The 21,536-nt window shown below is 34.6% G+C and overlaps 1 protein-coding gene and 1 long non-coding RNA gene across 4 annotated transcripts; both read left to right on the top strand.

Annotated features, from left to right (window-relative positions):
- The first annotated feature begins 29 nt into the window (after positions 1-29).
- Positions 30-14,116, top strand: LOC18448349 (pyruvate kinase 1, cytosolic). Of its 3 annotated transcripts, XM_006858419.4 has the most exons (16): positions 30-192; positions 3,528-3,624; positions 3,778-3,875; positions 7,288-7,443; positions 8,317-8,394; positions 8,470-8,601; positions 9,065-9,145; positions 9,328-9,396; positions 10,082-10,171; positions 10,475-10,619; positions 10,984-11,072; positions 11,179-11,274; positions 11,403-11,470; positions 11,611-11,710; positions 13,445-13,504; positions 13,807-14,116. In XM_006858419.4, the coding sequence occupies exons 1-16, from the start codon at positions 124-126 to the stop codon at positions 13,957-13,959; spliced, it is 1,581 nt and encodes a 526-aa protein (XP_006858481.1). In that variant the 5' UTR covers positions 30-123; the 3' UTR covers positions 13,960-14,116. The 3 variants fall into 3 exon arrangements, with proteins under 3 accessions (XP_006858481.1, XP_088706826.1, XP_088706827.1); XM_088850700.1 differs by lacking the exon at positions 10,082-10,171; XM_088850701.1 differs by lacking the exons at positions 9,328-9,396; positions 10,082-10,171.
- A 3,656-nt stretch (positions 14,117-17,772) lies between these two features.
- On the top strand, positions 17,773-20,377 carry LOC148779935 (uncharacterized). The gene is made up of 2 exons (XR_016043553.1): positions 17,773-19,569; positions 20,098-20,377. It is a non-coding gene; the product is annotated as an uncharacterized LOC148779935 (long non-coding RNA).
- Positions 20,378-21,536: the final 1,159 nt, after the last annotated feature.

Raw genomic sequence — 21,536 nt, forward strand, 5'->3', positions numbered from 1 at the left:
AAAGAGAGGACGTTCCACGGCATCTTTCTAAAAGAGGGTTGGACCTCTGGAAGGGAGAAACATTTGTAGGCAGATATTGTAGAGAGAGAAAGGACTGCAATAGATTTGAGAGAGAGAGAGAGGATGCAGGGAGGGCATCTGCTTTTGGAGGAGCCTATGAGGCTAAGCTCTGTTCTAACTGCTTCTAAACCTGTGAGTATTCTAGAGAGAATATGTTATGTTCTCCTTTTCAATTTTTTCTCTCTGCTTTGTCTCGATGCACCTTTGCTTCTTATAGTATTTCTGTAACATGGATACTGACCGTGTGTACCTAAAGCAAATCGTAAAAAGAAGTTGATGATTTATTGAGTTCGGGCTAGAAATACACCGAATCAGTGAAGGGTGATCTTACAAGTAAATTTTTTTAGTTATCTGACTATACCATATCAAGACTAATTTGGTTGGTTGATCGTATTTTTTAAATTTCAATCAGTCTTTTGAATGTGGATATCCATAGAGACAAAATATATGTGTTGAATACCTGTCAAGCTGTCATTATTTAACAGCATCCTGCAATTTGTCTTGCATTGATTTTGTGGATCAAAATACTAGTCTGATTAGAAAGGTTAAATAACCAGAGTACTAGCCTGATCAGAAGGTTTAAATAACCAGAGTCTTGACTATTGATGCATCCATTTATGTAATTTTTGTCTGGGTTTACGTGTTATTTAGTAGAAATAAATTAGTGTACTAGGATCATGGAAATTAAGCCCGGAGACTATGTTGGTTTTTAACTTGGAAAGAATTTTATTATGATTTTTGAATGGCTTATTAATGTGTTAGCAAATCGTAAAATATAAGTACCTACAAGTGGCTTTAAATGTATCAAGTGACACCTGATTGGGTTACAAACTCTACCTCTTTAGAATCAGCTCCCTTGACCTAGATATGCCTTACCGATCCACTTATTCCATTTTTGTTTTGGAATTAGAATCCCCACTACAACCTGGTTATGCCTTATTCATCCACTTATGGCATTGCTGGTTGCCTTGTTAATTGGCTGAATTCCTATTAAAGTTCAGTTTCTGACCCAATAGTGTTCACTTTCCCTCATCTTAATGAGGAAATTCACATTAATCTGCCATTATCTCATCAAGTCTTCATCTCTCAGTCCTTTAAGGCCTATTTACGAGTGCCTAAGATGTGTTGCGCTTCGTCCACATCCTCCCACTTCTGTTATTCCAAGAAAATCCATTTATTGTACTTGTTCTAAGTTCTCCAAAAATTATGGCCAGGCAACTTTCTAGACGATTCACCTCCCAACTAGAAAAGGGTAGATTCTTGGACCAAGAGAAATAATAAGACCCTTGGTCTCAAGAAGTAGGGTTGCTATTCAGGTCGGGTCAACCTAGCAGTCCGCGGGGTCAACCTGAATTGGGTCCAGTTCTTGGCCTGGAAACTGGACTCGGTAGGTTGGTCGCAAGCCTGTTGTGACCTAGTTATACACACACACACATACATATATATGCATCCACTTCCCCCTGGTTCAGGTCCCAGACCTGGTGGGTTGGTTTGACCTTACCCCATTACAGCCCTATCAAGAAGCACATGAAAGATATCAAAGAAACCTAGGAGGAGCTTAGTTCTCTAGTGAGAATACGAGCATTTCCCCTGTTTCCTTGTAAAATATTTGTTCAAAAGATCCCTTCTCTTTGGAGATGGTTACCCATTTGAATTGTCATATATGTAACCACTCTCTGCATAAATGCTTCTGCTTTTGGAGGGGTATGACTGTGTGTTCACGTTGGACTCCCTAATATGTAATATCACATACTCTCTCACTTCCACAAGTGGTTATGTGAAGTGATCTCTTAGGATGCGCTCTTCTTAGCTTTCAAGCCCCAAACCTCTCTATCCCACAAACTTTGATTAAAAATCCTACTAAACATTTAATTTGCTCCATGATCTCAACCACTTTTGCCAACCACATCTCACCAAAGATTCTCCTATTTGTACGCAAAATGCAACTAACACTTCCCTAATTGAATTGGACATTATCATAAGTATACTAAGCTTAAAAACAATCTTATTATAAATATACTTGCAATACATATAAAAAACTGATTGTCAAATTTAATGGCTGTGGTTCTTTCGCTAAAGTTATGAATGGGTGTTGGGAAACTTTGCTTTTGTTTTCAGAATGAATGTTAATTATAGAAAGAAATGGAGAAGAAAATATTTCTAAGGCATAGAAGGCTTGAACCATAATCCCTTGCTTGCAATATATGCCTGAGCTCTATGTTTAGTCTCTGTTATAGTTTCGAATTCGATGGGTACCTTTTTGTTTTTGTAGTATATGGTTCTCATGGAAGAAAATGGAGAAATCCCAAGTGGAATTTCTGTCATCAACACTGCATTCAAGTTCGGTGGCTTGGTATTTATGATTAGATGACTGGCACCATGATGGCTCTTCTTTTTTGGTAATTGGTGAAAGGACATAGGAGATGGAGGAAGCGATGGTTGAATTGATTACATGACCCATAAGTAGTTATGCTTTGGCTCTGGAATGCTTCAAATCTAATTTCAGAGAAATATTGGCTGCTTCCATGTTTGCTTCCCACAAGATTTGCTTTGGGAAGTAAGTCTTGTCCATAGTATCGGAATAATACATTTTTCTTCACTTCATTGATAGTTTTAGTTAGTGAAATTTTGATTTCTTTAGGTATTGTTGAAGTTTATTTGGCTTTGTCAGCTAAACAATGTCTCCTGTGTTAGCTAATTTGTCACCACAAGTAAGAAACACGCATCAAAGTTTGTCTTTTCATGACGAGCATTTGGTTAGACATTTAATGAAAAGCTGGTTCCTACCATACCATTTCAAAGCTTTTGAGAGATGGCTAACATGGAGGAAAGTCTGCAAGCTAATGACACATTAGTGGCCCATATGCGTGAAGATGAGAGTAGTTGAATATTGTTTTTTAAGGTTAACAACCTAATGCAACTGATTTGGTTGGCATGCAGCAGTTTATGTCCTGACATCTTTGTGTTTTAAAGTTTGGAGCGGTTTTACTGCCAATTTGTGTGTTGCATAGCCCCAGGATTAAGAGTTCCCTGAAAGTCTCTTCACCTTCATGTGTATTCTGGTTCCTTTCCAAATTTTATTACATTGAAATTTAGGGTGGGGGAACCATGTCCGAGGTTCTGGAGCCACTGATAAACATTCTGGCAATCTCTAATGAACTTTGAAAGTCTGGCATTGTGTTTTCGAATTAGTTGACTGATCAAAAGATTTTGTAGAAAATGAAGATCAGGGTAATGTTAGTGACCACTAAGGAGGCGCCTGTTAGTTGCTTGAGATGGTGTATTCCTCAAATATTTGCATTTCTATATCTTCAGTAACTTGCCCAATTTGTTATGTTCTTATTGAATATGAGCTATTTTAAATTCGTAATGCATGTCAAAGTTAGCAAATTTGATTATTAAGAAAGTTTTTTCAATTTTCAAGTGATTCTGCCTTTTCGTTCTGTAACTGTCTGTGTTACATGCAGAACTTCTTGTCATCATTAACCAAAATTGTTGGGACACTTGGACCACAGTCACGTTCTGTTGACGTGATTGAAACATGCCTTAAGGCTGGAATGTCAGGTTGGTTTAAGATATGTTTCTGTTCCACTTGCTTTTAAATTTCAAATTTGGACAAAATAGTTTACTAGTAAAAGATAAATGTGCATAGTGTTTTAGAATGTGCAACATGACTTTGCACGTGAAAATGTTCAAAGAGTGGTTTGTTTTTGGCAGTTGCCCGTTTTGATTTTTCCTGGCTAGATGCTGAATACCATCAGGAAACTCTTAACAATCTGAAGACAGCAGTGAAGCGCGTAAAAAAGCTATGTGCTGTGAGTTCTATGCCTGACCCAATGTTTCTTTGCCCATTGAAAGATCATGCTCTTATTGTCTTGCCAATGTCACTCTATCTTGCATGGATTCTTCTATTTGGGTGCCATATATTGGTATTTTAACATGGATCCTTTTGGATTTTTTGTTGTCTATTAGCAAGTGATTACATCATTTTAATGACTTGGTCTCTTCTGTTTTTTTTTTTTTTTTTTGTGTAGATATATGTGAACTTTGAAAATTTCCATGGAAGAGTCAATTAAATTATAATGGGGTATATTTGATTTTCTTTCTATTCATCATGAAATGGGATACTAATAAAACACTATTAGATTTGGTTGTTTCTTCATAATATAGCCATGTCGCTGGATCCTCTTCCTCATGGCATGAGAAATCTCAAATCCCATACCCATGTTAGAAACACACGTACTCATGTCATAAAGCAAAGGTGTCACTAAACTAAATGGAAGTTCGAGTTGTCAAAGTAGGTCAGATGAAAAGTATCTAAGTAATTTACTTGTAAAACTCTTGGAAATTAATCTGATCAACCATCTCATACTCAAATTTAAATACCATCTTGGAAATTTTAAAATTTTCATTATTTAAATCTAAACATGGAGAAGGGACACACATCTCAAGCTCAAGTCTGCAAATCCTAATATCTCCTACATCTACCACAGTCAATTACTTGTGAACGTTGCTAGATTTTTGGATCTGTCAGTTCTTTTATGGATAATATGAGTCCAATGGATTTTTGCAAACTTTGTGTAGTACATCCACGTTGCAGTCACCAGCATTTTGATTTCTCAATCAATCATGTCAGGGGACTCATACGTCCCCTGAGCATCAAACATCCATCTCTAAGATGGATGCAAGAAAGGGGACCAAACAAAAAAAATGAAAACTAATGGTCTAATTTCTTTTTTAAAAAATACGATTTTAAAATTTAACTGTTTGTACATATGAATGATCCCCATGTTTGAGACTATGGATCCCTAAAAATTTGGGTTCGAAATCCATGTAAAAAATGGATTATGGAGAGAGGACGCATATCAACATGTGAGTCAGCGGGCTCGTTAAAACCGGCCCCATACATGAAGACAAACACACATATAGTTCCTCACTCTAACATTATTGGATTCTTGGATCCATTGGTTCTTGTATGAATATCATGTTCAATGGATTCTTGCAAGTTTTGTGCAATAATACTTCCATGATGCCATCACTAGCATTTTGAGTTCTCAATCAAACATGCTCCTCATCTTGTTACATAACACACTCACACAAACACACACACATATGGAGACTTATTTCATGCAACGGTTTTGTAGTAATATGATGAAACAATCTTCAAAAACCATGTTAGGGTCATTTGTTTGACCTCTGTCTTTAAATATATACTCTTTTCATTCTAATGGACAATCTCAAAAGAGAAAAATTTGAAAACACATTCTAGAAAGCATTTTTTTAATCCAATTAATATAGGCCATCGATTTTAGTGAGATCCTTAGATCTAGGTCTTAGAAGAATTTTTTTCCTTCTAATTTTTTTAGATAAATTTATCATCATTAAATTAAATATTAAAAAATTATTTTAAATTCATAAAAGTCTAGATCTTAAAATTCATCAAATGAATGGTTTAGATTCAAACAAATAAGGGGCCGTCACTTGGTGTGATGGTAAAAGGCTCGAGTAGCTAGCGTAAGAGGCCGGGTTTGAGTCCTGAGAGTGGCTACTTTGTGCATAAGCCAAAAGTTAGGATTGTTTCTAGCGCATCCCGCCAGGGACCCTGCTTAGGCGGGACTAGTACCGGGTTACAATCCTTTTTTGAATGGTCTAGATTCATTATTGGAGGGGACTCATTTTGACCATATCTAGCGTGCAAATTGAATTTCATTTTTATGGGATTGATTATTGAGATGATTACGTGTGTGTGGAAAATTTGGGGTAAAAAAATGCCACAAACATGGTTTTTTAGAAGTGTGGTTTTGTTATATTACAATGACACAAGATCATTCCCACACACACACACACGCACGCGCGCACATACAAACACACACCCACACACACACACACATATACACACACATACACGGGTGTGGTCTGTATAAGGCTGAGGCTCTAAACAATCAAAGTAAGACGTACTTTCAAATAGTATCAAAGATATCAGCTTGAGCAATCTTTGGGACGGCTTGAAAATATTTTTTCATCTCTAATTATAAAATTTAAAGCTTTACAAATAGTGTAGATCGGGCAGATCTATGAACACTTGAAAATCTTGAATATTGACGGTCCAAAAAATGCATTACAAGATGCAATAATTCCAAGACTTAAAATCCACCTTTTCTCATTTCCATACATCTTGAGATCAAGATGATTGATTTGAGAGTTTTTGAGCATCGAAACAACCTCTTCTAGTGAATGTATCCTAGTTTTTAAGTTGAAAGAATACCTTGTACCGGTTTGTAACATCCGCAGCCATACCCATATCCATAAATACTTTTCGGAATGTAGATGCAATCCTCTTGCAGATATCTAGGTTTTCCTATTTGGGGAGTGGGCATGCATAAATGGGATTATGGGACATTAAGACAGTCCCCAAACATGATGATATCCTGGTAGCAAGTAATCCAATATTTTTCTGTCAAAATGCTGCACTCATCAGCATTTTGGGTTCTGATTGGATAACTTCGGTACTTATTATTTCAAATTTGCACCCAAACCCTTGCTGTTTCTTTGTATACGGTTGATGTCATTTTACTACTTTGATAGGCTGCAATGAGTGCCCTTCGTAACTCTTAGGCTCTAAGATGGTCTTTGCTAATGATTTTTTTCTCACTTCTATCAAAAGAAAAATTGTTAAAGACTGAAAGTTAAGTTTGTGTCATAATAAATGATGCAGTAGAGGACAAACTTCAGAACTGTGTTAGTTCACAACATTAAAGAACAGTTTGTTCATGTTGAGATCAATAAATATTTGCACATGATCCAATGAATGTGTAAGTTACATTTGTGAAATTAATGTGATGCCAAGTTTTATGTGTGCTCCTTTTATTGCCTGTGTTATTTACTTATGTGAATTAATGTTATGGGGATCATAATAGATAATAGTGTCAATTGCTCTGAAGTTTACGAATGTGTAGAAGGTACCTGTGCAAACATAGTTATTACCATATCAAATGTGTATGTAGTTGATAGAATTTTATCGTAAAAGTTTACCAACTTTCAAAGGACGTTTGTATGTGCCAATATAGTTCTACTGCTTTTCCTTGAATATTCTGTGATGCAAATTCTCCTAGTTTGAGGATGAAGTAAATTTGTGGTTAGGCCTATGATATGGTTAAGATCATCATAACTGTGGTATGCTTTACGAGAGCTGTAATTTTACGTTCTCCCATATGGTGATTTTCACAGGTTATGCTGGACACTGTAGGTCCTGAGCTAAAAGTATGCAATAAGAGTGGAAATCCAATTGCCCTAAAAGAGGATGACTATGTCACTCTTACCCCAGACCTTTCTATAGAACCCTCAACTGATGTATTACCTGTTAATTATTCTGACCTTGCAGAGGTATCTACCCTCTTTTATGCTTTCTTTTATTGTTTATTCTCTGTGCTAATTTTTTTTTTCAATGTACAGCTAAGAAGCGATTTCTTTTCTTTTGTGTATTCTGGTTGTTAGCCTTTCTAGCAGATAGGCAACTGTTTCAGTTTTCTTTTTTTCTCTGGTGTTTCCTTTCTGGCTTTCATTGTAGTTGGGGGATTCTTACTGTGGGTTACTATTGAGCAAGGGGAGATTCTTAGAATCTCTAAGTTACTTGGGCATTTATTCGTTGAGTCCCTCTGATGCTATAATGATGTGGATAATGTTTAGTTTTGTTAATCCACTAAATTGAATGCAAATTATGTGCATGTCTTGGGCGCTTTATTCCCTTTGACTTGTGGAAAAATTTAGGTACTTCCTAGAAATCCTGCTGCGTGACAAAGATCTTAACAGCTATTGAGGATAGCGATGAATCATAGAAGTCATATTGTCTCCCACTGGGGCCTTTACTTCATGTCATTCTATGAATTGTTGATGTGCACTCCGGCCATAGTAGATCAGGCTCTAGAAGATGTGTTGGACCATAATCTAGAATCTCTGTTGGCATTTTTGCTTTCTATTTTGTATTACTAAAAGTTGGCTCTAACTGCATGGAATGGTCTACTTTAGACTAGCTTTTTGCATATAATGGATGCAGAGTGGAATACCTAGGGAGTTCATACAGCACTTAAATGGCTGTTGATAGATCAAATGACATCTGCTACGAGATCTACCTTGTACTTCAAATCCATTAGTTTCTATTTAACATGATATTTTATTGCAATGTGAAAGAGGTTAACTACATGCATGGTTTATCAAATCTAACTCTGAAATGATGGAGCCTCTGGTTTGGAATTGCAGACAGTGAAAAAAGGTGACACTATATTTATTGGCCAATATCTCTTTACAGGAAGTGAGACAACCTCAGTTTGGCTCGAGGTGATTGTTTCTATTGTTAATTGATCTAGCATGCAGGAGCGTGAATGTTCTGATTGTCTAAGGAAATGGATGCAGGTGGTTGATACAAATGGGCAAGATGTCAATTGCCTCATTAAGAACAGTGCTACCCTTGCTGGCTTTATTTTTACGATGCATGTCTCCCAAGTCCACATTAATCTGCCAACTCTGACTGACTATGATAAGCAGGTGAGTTTCTTTACATGCAATTCGCATTGTTTTGATACATTAAGAAATTGATAATTTGAGGTGATTATATGAGGAGTTCGTTCGTTTTGAAACATTACAAGAACACCTGCTGTAGTTTTTGGATGAGTTCATTTCTTGGGATGATCCATGCTTATCATTCGATTTGGTATAGATTATATAAAAGGATGAAATTTAATTGTTAAAAGGAAGTAAATCAAAAAGCTGTCATGAGTTTCATTCTTGAATAACACACCTCTTTTCTTTCTTTAGATCCCTTGAGCTCGTATGTGTTCCTCATCTCCCTCATAGCAGCACCAAATTAAATGTTCTTATTTGAACTTTTATCTTGTAAGCTTAAGAACTTGTTTTTTGGTTGAACTAAATTTTATATTGGCTGACATCCATCTTATTAATGTGATATATTGATTTGGTTTGTTTGCTTCGTGGATTTTCGACTTTACAGGTTATCTCAACTTGGGGAGCATATAACAATGTTGATTTTGTTTCCCTTTCATATACTCGCCATGCAGAGGATGTGAGAGAGGTACGTTCTGCTTCTTCTACTTCTGCTATCCATAGTGTACTTCATTCCTTCAATTATATGGCAATAATTTTATGTTCTAGCTTCTGATTCATGCACAATCAACTTCTTTTCAATGTTAGTGGCTATGTAAGTTGCTTATGACCTTGAGCTGACCTGAGACTCCTCTTGTTGTTACTGTGCAGCTTAGAGCTTTTCTTGCTAATCATAGCCTTCAACAAACCCAGATTTTTGCTAAAGTTGAGAATGTAGAGGTAATTGAACGTTTGCACAAGTGGAAATATTTTTTGTCAAATCATACTGGAGGAGTCTTAGATTCAAACGTCCACTTTGGAGTTCATCAAAAAGTGACAAGCATTAAGTATTTCAGTGGGTGATGTCATGCCTCATGTTTGTTTGGGGTGGCAATGGACCTGACTAGACCCGGGACCCGACGGGTATACCCGACCTCGGGTCCGAGGATGGGTCCAAATTTTGGACCCGAATACTGTTCAGGTCGGGTCCGGATCCAGCTGGGCCTGATCCGACCTGATCTGTACCCATAGTCATAGGGTATATGATGACAATCATGTGTTTTTAGGCACGTGCTAGGTATATGTATTGTCACAATATTAGCAACATTTACAGTATTATTGGCAAAAAGAAAAAAAGCTCATAGTCATAGGGTATATGATGGTCAAAAAAGGGCAAAAAAAATAAAATAAATCATAGTCATAGGGTGGCAATGGATCCAACAGACCCGAAACGATGGGTCTGGGTCCGAGTCCAAATTTTGGACCCGGGGTCCAGTCGGACCCGACCCATATTTGACCTGTTGCCGCCCCTAGTGTTGGTGACGTCATAATCCATTGACAGCTAATAAATTCCCTAGTTAATTATATCTTTTATTGTCCAGGGAACTTTATTGGGGTGAATTTTTAGCTTTGATTTATTTAACAGGGATTGAGGCATTTTGATGAGATCCTCAATGAAGCAGATGGTATTATCATTTCACGTGGGAATCTGGGGATTGACCTTCCCCCTGAAAAGGTATTCTGTGCTGTTGCAGTTGGTTGTTATGTAGTTAGCCTGATGTTTGGTTAAATTCATGAAATAAAAATCTTGGAATTAGAGGCATAGCCTGGCTGGTCAACTTTTCGAAATTGGTGCTATTAGTCTGGACTGGTCAGAGTAGAGGCTGGTTCGTTTTTGATTCTTTGTGCCTTTTCTAATTTGTCTGTGAATGATAATTGAGAAGTATCATGTCACTTCTCCAACAGGATCCTGCATAAAAACTGGAAGCCACTTTATAAGAGCGAACTAGAAACTGCCTAACCACTCTTTGTATTGCAGGTGTTCTTGTTCCAGAAATCTGCTGTTTATAAGTGCAACATGGCTGGGAAGCTGGCAATTGTTACAAGAGTGGTGGATAGTATGACGGATAATCTACGCCCAACACGTGCTGAAGCCACAGATGTGGCAAATGCTGTTCTTGATGGTATGTAATCAGTGCACTGTTTGAGCTACAGTTATCTATTAGGAAAGTATATAATAATTGGATGGACAATGGATGAAAGTGTGATCATCATCCACTGAAGTGAACCTAACCCCAATGGATAGGTCCAACTCTCTCCATCACCTTCCATCCTTGGTGATGTAGAATGCTTCCCACTGGAAGAAAATAGATTTCCATAGTAGGTTCCACTTCCCCATCACCTTAAATGATCTAAATGCATGGTGACAACCCAATGGACTATGGTTTTCCCAACGGTCCAATTGATTTTTTGTGTAGTTGAGTAGACTTGCATTTAAATCTTTGCTTCAAGTTTTAATTCACGAAATGAGTGAAATTTTTTTTCAAGGAACGGATGGCATTTTACTGGGTGCCGAGACTCTTCGGGGACTCTATCCTGTCGAGACAATCAAAACAGTTGGCAGAATATGTGCAGAAGTAAGCTTCATTATTTTTTCAAAGATATTCCTATTTTCTTGTAATCCATAGCCAAAGTTTTTGCCGATAACACCGCTCCTGTTCTAAAAAGAAATTTGTTCTATAGGCTGAGATTGTTTACAACCAAGCTCTTATTTTTAAAAGAACATCCAAGTTTGTTGGAGAGCCAATGAGTCATGCGGAATCAGTTGCTTCATCGGCGGTATGCTCATTAGTACTTAATGATGGGTTTTAGAGGCTTGTAATTCTCAAATTTGAAAAGAAATTTAGTAGAATTCATTGTTTTCTAAACCTTTGGTCCTCTTTTTGTATCTTTATTCTTTTGTATAGGTACAAACTGCAATAAAAGTAAAGGCGGCTGTTATTGTTGTGTTCACATCATCAGGGAGAGCTGCCAGGTAATCCCTTGGATCTTTTGTCGCACCTCTTTTTGCCTTCCATTCTTACAATGACTTTATTTAGTCGCTTGCATGACTATTTGGGTGCATAAAATTGTAAGTTTTAGGAACAACTGATTTTTAAATTTTCAATTGCCCAGGCTGATTGCAAAATATAGGCCTACAATGCCTGTCTTAGCCATCATTATTCCACGGCTTTCGACAAATTCTTTGAAGTGGAGCTTCTCTGGAACATCCCAAGTGAGTGTGTATTGCTAATGATATTGATAGACACATGCACATTGCAACACTTACATATGAATTTTGATGTGCTTTGATTGTTTTTGGATGTAATGTGCCCTGATCTCTGTTTCAAATCAATTATTTGGAAAGTACAATGGAGAATACTGCATAAAGAATAAGTATCTATGGTGCAGACATCTCCTTGTATCCGGCCTTGTAGTACAGATTGAATGCTCCATTAAATTTGATATCAGCCAATGAACAATAATCACAAAGTTTACTCTGCCTTAAAATGATTTGGCTTACAAGGGAAGTTCATATCATAGTTACCGGAATCTCTCCACCGACCTTGCGATTCTGGTTCTGAAACCCGATTATGCGGTTCCGTTAAGGAATCTCCACGGAAACCATTTTTCGGAACCATGGAAACTTGATTCCTAAATTTCGGAATCTCGATTCAACACATCTTTAGAAACTATTTTTGGGAACCAAGGGAACTCGATTCCTTAATTTCAGATTCCTCGATTCAACACATCTTTAGAAACCATTTAACAGAACCAACGAAACTCGATTCCTTAATTTTGGAATCTCGATCCAAAACATCTTTAGAAACTTGAACCCAATAATTGTGGGTAAACGTTCCCAAATATATCGAATCTGGATTCCTGCGATGATTAAATCTTGATTCAAAAATAAATAAATTCAAAATATCAAAAAAAAAAAAATCAATCCAAAGTACATAATGTCCAATGTCTATGATGGTTGTGCATTTCCTAAAGGAAATTGGAGTAGAAATCTTCCTTCGAATGTTTCTAGTGGTTGCAGGTTTTCATTATTTTACTTGTGCTACCCTAGATGGCTTTTACTTTAAATTTAAAATATAACCGGTAAATACAACACATACAATTAAAAGTAAAACCATGGCATAGACATAATCCTATTTTGTTTTTATGATAATGAAGTCAAAATCACAATTTAGAAATACTCATCTTTTATATATAATGACCGTAAGTTCAATAGTCAACACAATCACTTTAAAATTTGAGAAACCTTCTAATAAGAGACATCCAATATAGGTTCTAAAGTTGATAAGGCTCAAGATGTGCTTTGGGCTTCCTTCTCCATAAAAATGAAATCTCGATTCCTGGAAGGGGTCGTCAAACGCATTTCATAGTCCATATTATTGTAAATCTCGATCTCAAACTGGCATAGATCTCTGATCCATATACTTCAGAAACTTGACTCCAAATATGTTCGAATCACGATTCGAAACAACAACATATCTTTGTTCCACATAGGTCGGAAACTCGATTCCATAGATGTCGGAAACTCGATTCCGCATATTAATGAATCTTGACTCCTGGAGTGTCGATTCTAGGGGAGTGGAAATCTCGATTCCAAGGAGGATGGAATCTCGATTCCATATGTGGATGAAACTTGGATCTATTTTGGTTGAAACACGATTATCAAAAACTAGGAATCTCGTTCCCCACGATACCTATTATATGGACAATGATTCCTAAGACATGAATCTTCTAGCCGGCCGCGATTCCCCGATTTCGGTTCTTAAAACGATTCTGATTCCCAAGCGTCTCCAACAACTATGGTTCATATATGCGAATATGCATGCAAGCACATGCATACACAGATACATGTAGAGATATATTTTTATAATGAATCAAAATATTATAATGAATCAAAATATTTGTTATGCCTATGTTATAATGAATGAAAATATTTGTCATCTTGCAGGCGAAACAATGTCTTGCGCTGAGGGGAGTATATCCTATCCTTGGAAATCCTAGTACTGTGGTAAGACTTCTGATATTTCTTTTATGAAATTTATAGGTAGATGGCCCTTATTTTAATAGCCTAGAAAATTGGCTCATTATTTCCCAATAGTTTTGCCCTCTGATTTCTTTTCCATAGTCTTGTCTTCAAGATAGCTGCTTATCTTGATATGGAGTTTGTATATTGAATTATATGGTGATGAAATTATGTCCGTAGATTTCCTATGGCAATGGTATCATGATATTACCTCCCCAATGTTCATAATTTAAGTGTATGACAGCTATTCAATAGTCTGAATTTTCAAGCTCGCTGGTCAATTTCAGGCTGGTCCTGCTGGTTCTAGTGATGACTCAGGGCTCGCGATTGCAATGCAGCATGGCAAGGCAATAGGCATGGTCAAGCCCCACGATCGTGTGGTCATCTTTCAGAAAGTAGGTGATTCATCGGTTGCGAAGATAATCGAGCTCCATGACTAGTATGCTGTGATTATTTTTTTTTTATTTGAAACACAGTTCACATTTACATTGTTATTCTAATTTTTTGCCATATTGGGCAAAATTGTGGTTTGGCTGTAATTTTCTAATTTTCACATCTTTTGTTATTTTAAGATGAAACCAAGTATTTTTCTGTGCACCAAGTTTATTTTGCACTCACTCTGACCTCAAATTCCTTAGCTCAAATCAATGGAACATGCTTGAAAAGCCAATAATGAAAACCATGTAGTTAGATTTGTTGATCTCAAATAACGAGGCTATTTTTTCTGCAAGGTTCTCACTTTGTCAAACATTAGTTGGATGCCATGTGATGCATGTTCTGGCACACTTTTTAGAGTTCATATTCTCGTATATGTAAATCACAAAGGAGATTACATGTTTGTGCGGAGAATACTAATTGCGAATCAGTTCAAATTTGAAAATCACACAACCCTCGTTGACATAGGGTAACAGGTCGAGTAATTGCGAATCAGTTCAAATTTGAAAATCAAACAACCCTCGATGATTTATTGTAATAGGTCACATGTTGATTTGGTCCAAATTTCAATTTGGCTTGGAAATTAAAACAACAAGAAGGTCTTAATTTTGAAGTGTCGAAATATGGGATTGTATACGACAAGAACATTAAAACTTCACTAGAAAAGTTTTTCAAACATACCTAACTGTCAAATGTGAAAATTGGACACCAAGTTATGTGAAATTAGATGGTAACACAGTTTCAAGTTATGTGAAATTGGAAGGTAACACACAGTTTGAGAATAGCTTTTTTGGACATTGAGCATGGCCAATTATATACCAATAGCAGTATGATTTCACATGAAATGGCTAGAAGTAATTGAGACATCATACCTAAAATACACAATCTTTTTATGTACTTTTACATTTTATTGTGAGGTCTTTTTCATCGTACTCGTGTCTGCAACATAAATTCCATCTTTTCATGCAATGAGGCACAAGTAACACTTTAAAAAACCAGCAAATCGACCTTCGCAAGAGAAAGAACTAGGAGGTTTGATCGATCTATCATCCATTGAATTGATTAGTTTACATCAAAATTTGAGATGTTGAAGCATTATTAGGATTCCAAATTCTTTTTTTTTTATCATTAAGTGATATTAGGGTATGAAAATGGATTTGGAACTTTTTGCACCCTTTCATATGGGATTGTATGCTACGAAACCATTTACATTTGGTACACAATTATTTTTAGCCATTGGATGTGGAATCCAATAGATTAAGTGTCACAACATTCAAAAAATTTAGGGAAAATTAACCGTTATCGTTTGTATTATTACAAAACTATCGAATAGTTTTCGTTATTACCTACTTGTCTGTTTTTTTTCATGTCATAACGAAAATTAAAAAAAAAGATAAATTGTTGAGCAACCAAATTCAATGGATTTTTAGATTTTTAGATGTTCAACAACTAAAGTGAGGTCAATTTCAATTTTTGAAAAACCGAATGATTTTTGAAAACCGAAAGTTCAAAATTTTCGATGGTTGAAGAATTGAAAATTTTCAGTTGTTCAACAACTTAAGTCAGGCCAATTTGCGAATTCAATGGATTTTTGGTTGTTCAACAATCAAAATCAAGCCAATTTAGGTTTTTGAAAATCTAAAAATTGAATGGATAAACGTAGGGAAGAGTTTAAACCCACTCAATCTATAAATATAAGGAAGAGTTTAAAGGGAAAAGACCGGTAAAGGGTATGTGTATAGAGAGAGAATTTGGTTGTTCAAAATTTGAATTTAACACAAACTATAACGAATATGTATGTAATTTTTTCTAAAAAAAATTATAAAAATTTTATTCTTTGAATATCTAAAATTTGAAATGGTACCTTTGCAAAAAAAAATCAGAACCGAATGAAAAATTGGAACATGCAAACCGACTTATTTGATTTGTGTAGTGTTAAAAATTGGTACGTGCCCACATCATCTATGATCCTTCAATAAGAAACCCTAACCAGACTATAGCCATTTGGCCAGCATAAACCCGAGGGTGTGTGTGGTAGAATTAGAAAGTATGTCAGGCCATATTGACCATGATTTTTGACTGGTACATGCAAAATTGGCTATCCGCCTCGGAGCGAGCCGCTTGACTTGACTTAAGACCTATACTGGGCTCTAGCTTGGACTCGAGCGAGTTGGCCAATAATATTTTTTTCCCTGCATGTGAAAAATAATTGAAAAGAAATTTTTTTGCTGTTCTTTGAACATAATCTGCAGGTTTTTAGTGGAAACAAGCAAATGTTTAAGAAATTTTTGATTTCCGTGAAGTCTTATCATTGAAATTTTCGTCTTTTTGAGCCCCAAAACTCAAATATGCCTTTCTATATTGTTCTCCTTCGAATCTTAACCAAACAATTTGAAATTTGTTCCAAATTGTTAGTATTGGATCCCACTAACAAACCCTCGTGACAGTAAGTTGTAGAAGAAATTGAGTTTCTAAAATTTAGCTATTTTTCTAGTCAAAAATAAAAAATATTCAATTTCTTTCTCGTTCGTTTTACCAAATTCATTCAAACTTATCACAAAATGCTCATATGACATCAATGTACAAAGGCGTAATAATGTTATTTTTGTATAATACAAACCAGATCTCAAATAGTGATTTTTTTTTTTCTCCTTTCGGCATTTTTTTTTGTCATTTTCTTTTCAAAGTGTTCTTTGTATAAATTTTTTGATTTTGATTTATACCTCAAATCAATACTTTTATTTTGAAGTGTTGATTTTAGCAACGTTTTTTTTAATGAGAAAATTATAGATGAGGCCCTGGATCTAATTTCTTGCACGCCGAAGTACTTTCTAAATCACATTACTAAATCTAGTACTATTTATTTTAACATCCACCCCTACAAGTAATAAAGTAGGTTTTAATACTAAACTACCCTCTATGCATAAACTTTGAAATTTGAGATATTGTTCGTCTAAAAATATAAAATTCAAGATAATTTCTCTAAAATTTTTGAGATAGCTTCTCTCTCTAAAAATTTTGAGGTAGTTTCTCTCTTTAAATAATATAGTTTCCCCCTCTCAAAATTTTGAGATAGTTTCTACCTTTAAAAATTTAAAATTTGAGATAGTTTCTCTTTAAATATTTTGAGAAAATTTCTCTCTTCAGAACTTTTGATGTTTGAGATATTTTCTCTTTCTAAAAATTTAAATTTTGAGAAAGTTTATCTCTATAAGAATTTTGAGATAGTTTATCTCTCTAAAACTTGAAATTCTGAAGAGTTTCCCCCTAAAAAATTTGAGATAGTTTGTTTATCTCCATAAAAGTTTGCTTCTCTATCTAAAAAATTGAAAAAAATTGAAATTTGAGATAGTTTCTCCCTAAATTTTTTGAGAAAGTTTATATCTTCAGAATTCGAAATATTGATATAATTTCTTTCTCTTAAAATATTGAGATAATTTCTCAGTATAAAAATTTATTTGTGGTAAAATTTGTGATATTTTCTCTCTCTAGACATTTTGAGGTAATTTCTCTCTACAACTTGAGATTTAATATATAGTTTTTCTTTCTCAAAATTTTAAGATGGTTTTTCTATCTAAAATTTTAAATTTCAAGTTTTAGAGAGAGGCTATCTTAAATTTATAGAGTGTAATTCCGTCTTAAAAAGACTACGTTTTTTTGCTTGGAGGTAGATGTAAAAATAACATTGGGGTTAGTTGTATAATTTGAAAAGTGTGGGGGTGGGACTACCTAGAAAATTATTTTCAACTCTATTTATGAAATTTAAAATTTAAAGAATATTGGGGAACTATAAACGGGTGAAAATCAATCTTAGAAATAGAGGGTTGATATGCAATACTATTTTTTAGGACTGAGAATCCTCCCTCCCAACTCAAACTCTAGGCAGCAGCTCCAAACAATAAGAATGGGAGTTGCCTCCTCGACTCTACGGTTGATCCCCGGAATAATAACCGGCTCTCCGGCCAACTTTCCCCCGTATGGCGGCGAGGACGTCCGAGGCCACCGTCACACCGGAAGGATAACAAACGGCCGACTGCTGACTCATTTGATAGCTAATAATTTTCTTCCACTTTTTACTAATTTTTTTTTTTTTTTTTTGCATGTTTTTATTCTTTTGATTTGTGGGGTGGGCTTCGATATAGATATATGTATTTCCATTTTTTTTGATATAGGCTTGGAAATATACATAAAATTATAATAATGTTTAGGTTTTTGCTTTGTGCGCTTGGACACATATATGATGGATGACTATGTTTGTTTTTATATTCCTACCTAGTTTTTTTCAAATTACCCATATTTTTTTATCTTATGCATTTTATTTTTATAATTTTTAAATTTTTAATATCTCGATTTTTTTTTTATCCATAAAATTTCCTTTTTTTTTTTATAAATTTGTGATTTTGAATATCCAAAGATTTCTTTAGTATGGAAATGTCTTTTTTTTTTTTCATAATTTGTAGATTTTGAATATCTGAAATTTATGTCGCCTCATTTTTTTTTTTTTTTTTTTTACAATAATCACATAATTTTGAATATCCAATAATATTTTCAGCCTGTAAATTTATTTTTTAAAAATATAGGACTTTAAAGAGATTACATTAGATAGATTTTAAATAACATAAATAATATGGAAGATACACATGTAATTTTATATCACCCATAAAAATATAGCAAAATTTGACATTTTTTTACACGAGAAAAGTCTATATAGAGCCTAGGCTCTAAACATTCAAATTTTACTAGAAGAGGTTGTTTTGAAGCTCAAATTTCATCAAATTAATCATCTCGACATCAAGATTTCATCAAATTAATCATCTCGACATCAAGATGCATGGACATGAGAAAAAATTGGATTTCAAGTGTTGGAAATAGTGTATCTTGTAACGTATATTTGGACCGTCAATTTTCAAGATTTTCAACTTTTCATAGATCTGATTGATCTACACTATTTTTGAAGCTTTAAATTTTATAACTAAAGATGAAAATATAATTTAAAGCTATCACAAAACTTTCGAGTATTGAAAACATATTTGTCGATACTATTTGAAGGCGGGCTCTAATTTGATTGTTCAAAGCCTCGGCTCTATGCAAAATGCACCTTTTTTACAATATACCAATTATTTCAATCGTGGTATGTGTATTTTAGCTTCTTGGCAAGTAAATATGAACCAACATATAAGGCATCGCTTAAGGCTCGCTTGCTTTCTTTAGGCTCTACTCCTATTTGTTATACTTATCACCTGCATAATAATGCTTTGTATTTTTTTTTTTTTTTTAGCATTCATTCCAATTGTTCGAGGAAATTGGATCTCTATTGTTACTGAGCTCTAAGTTCATGACTAATAATGGAGTTACATTGATTTCAAATGTAGGGAAATTAATGTGCATGCCTCTCTAAAGTATTGTTATTTCAAAAGTCTCTCTCCATCTCTTTGTTATTACTATACTCATATCTAATTTGTTACACCTTCTCACGAACTATTTGTAATTTTTAAATTTTTTTTTTTCTCATTTAGCTGAGCTATTGGGGCTGAAGAGGACAATCCCCGGATATTTAGAAGGTCTAAAGAGCGAGGACTTATCACATGGTGTTAGTTTTGCCTCAGCTGCATCAGGTTATGATAATTTGATTGATCATTCTTTCTCTTCTTTTGTTATTTTAATTAAAGAAAATTATGTATTTATTATTTATTTGTAGTATTTCATCATTGTCATCATTATCAACTAAGATAAGCATGCGGTTTAATCCACAACACAATTCAAAATAGAGTGGCTTTTAAACCAATTAAATCTTTCTTGAGGTAATTCATAAATAGAACGATACGTCCTTCAGATTGAACTGTTACAAGCTAGATAGAACTATACGTCCTTCAAAACATAAATTCACATCAGCTAGTCTTGTTGGTTTTGATGAATAATACTCTTCTGTGTACAAAAGTGGATTTTAAAAGAACAAAAAATACTCTTTGTGTATTTAAGACAGTTTCTTTCTCTTAAAACTTGAAATTTAAAATTTTAGAGAGAGACAAACTACCTCAAAATTTTTAGAGAGAGGAACTATCTCAAATTTTATAGTTTTGTATGTACAATTAACCGTTATATTGTTCTACGCTAGGCTGAGTCTGTTTGTGGTTATGTTGCAGAAATCCCTATCATTTGAGAAACAGATCGGCTACTTGCACAATTATAAGGCAAAGCTGACCAAGTTGGTAGGAGTGAATGAAGCACAAGAGACCCTAAAAAATGCAGTCTTTTTCCTTCAAAACCTTTCTGAATACATAAAGATGAATTTTTTGGATCACTCCATTATGTTTATTTACTTGTAAATCTCGCAACTCTTTTTGCTTGCTTTCCTGATTAAACACATTATCTTTGAAATTTTCCTTTTTATGATTTAAGTAATTGATACATCATCTTTCTCTATCTCTCTCCTTGGGAAATGAATAAAATTGAAGTACTGCACAGTAATTGTACATCTCTTGTTAATCTAATATTGTATTGAGTGATCTTGCTAAGCTTTTGGCTTGGGATATTCAAGGCCTCTAACCACAACATTTACTTAATTGTTTTGTTAGTCTGTAATAGGGATAAGAAGGACTCAAATTATGAAATGCGATTACATTTTGCATGTTTAGTTGTTTTGAGCTCAATTTTGGCATTCTTGGGGTATGCCCCTTGAAATATGTAAATCTTTTTTCCCCCTTTCCTCATCAAACCCTACAATGGATAAAGTCCATACTATTGTTATCGATGGAAGAAAATGTCTATCGATAAAATGAACATGAGTTTCATCCGTAATCGGTAAAGTATTTGCTATTAAATGGTCTTTTACCAAACTGTTAGATGTAAAATTGGATGGTTAGAGTTCGTTTACTCGCTAGATCTCTTTACCGGCATCGTTCTCACATAAAATTTGACAATTACTTTTCCTACACTATGGGCACAATCCCGAAGTAAAATCGAATAGCTATTGTGTGGATTCCCTTTCAAAAATGGAGAAAAATTATCTCAAACTTTGAGGTTGGTCGTCAAAGGTACGCTACTAACCGATTCATACGAGCGGAGATGATTAAAAGTGATTGCCATCTTTTTGTATCAAATGCTGTATACTCTCTCTATTCTCTTTTTATATTTCATTGGTATGGTTAGATGCATATGCTTGGATATCAACTTTTATCCCTTTTTCATTTTCTTAACCTTTTCTTCTGGAAATACTGTTTCTAAACTTAGCTACATCCATTACCATGTGTTTTATTTTGTAAAAATATAGAGTAAGCGCAGAATGTCTTAATTAAAAAAAAATAGTAGATAAAGTTAGTTCATGATTTTTACAGGTCCGGAACATTTCCTTAGTAGGAAAATACTAAGGAAAAGTTTCTATAAGGGTGAACCCTAAACAATCATCTAAAAAATTCACTAAAAGATGTTTCGAAGCTTAACAACCCTCAATTTGATCATCTTGACCTCAAAAAATAAGTATGGACATGAGAAAAAATAAATTTCAAGTCTTAGAAATAGTGGACTATTGTATTATCTAGACCGTCAAGTTTTAATATTTTCAAGTATTCATAGATCTGCTCGA

Source organism: Amborella trichopoda, chromosome 11, assembly GCF_054954075.1.
Source record: "Amborella trichopoda isolate Santa Cruz 75 chromosome 11, AtrichopodaSantaCruz75HAP2 v2.0, whole genome shotgun sequence".
Taxonomy (NCBI): domain Eukaryota; kingdom Viridiplantae; phylum Streptophyta; class Magnoliopsida; order Amborellales; family Amborellaceae; genus Amborella; species Amborella trichopoda.

Excerpts from the sequence above, each read along its gene's own strand:
- LOC18448349 (XM_006858419.4), top strand. The coding sequence starts at position 124 with ATGCAGGGAGGGCATCTGCTTTTGGAGGAGCCTATGAGGCTAAGCTCT. Across the intron at positions 11,073-11,178 it reads TTGGCAGAATATGTGCAGAA|GCTGAGATTGTTTACAACCA; the intron begins GTAAGCTTCATT and ends TTTGTTCTATAG. Across the intron at positions 11,711-13,444 it reads GCTTCTCTGGAACATCCCAA|GCGAAACAATGTCTTGCGCT; the intron begins GTGAGTGTGTAT and ends GTCATCTTGCAG.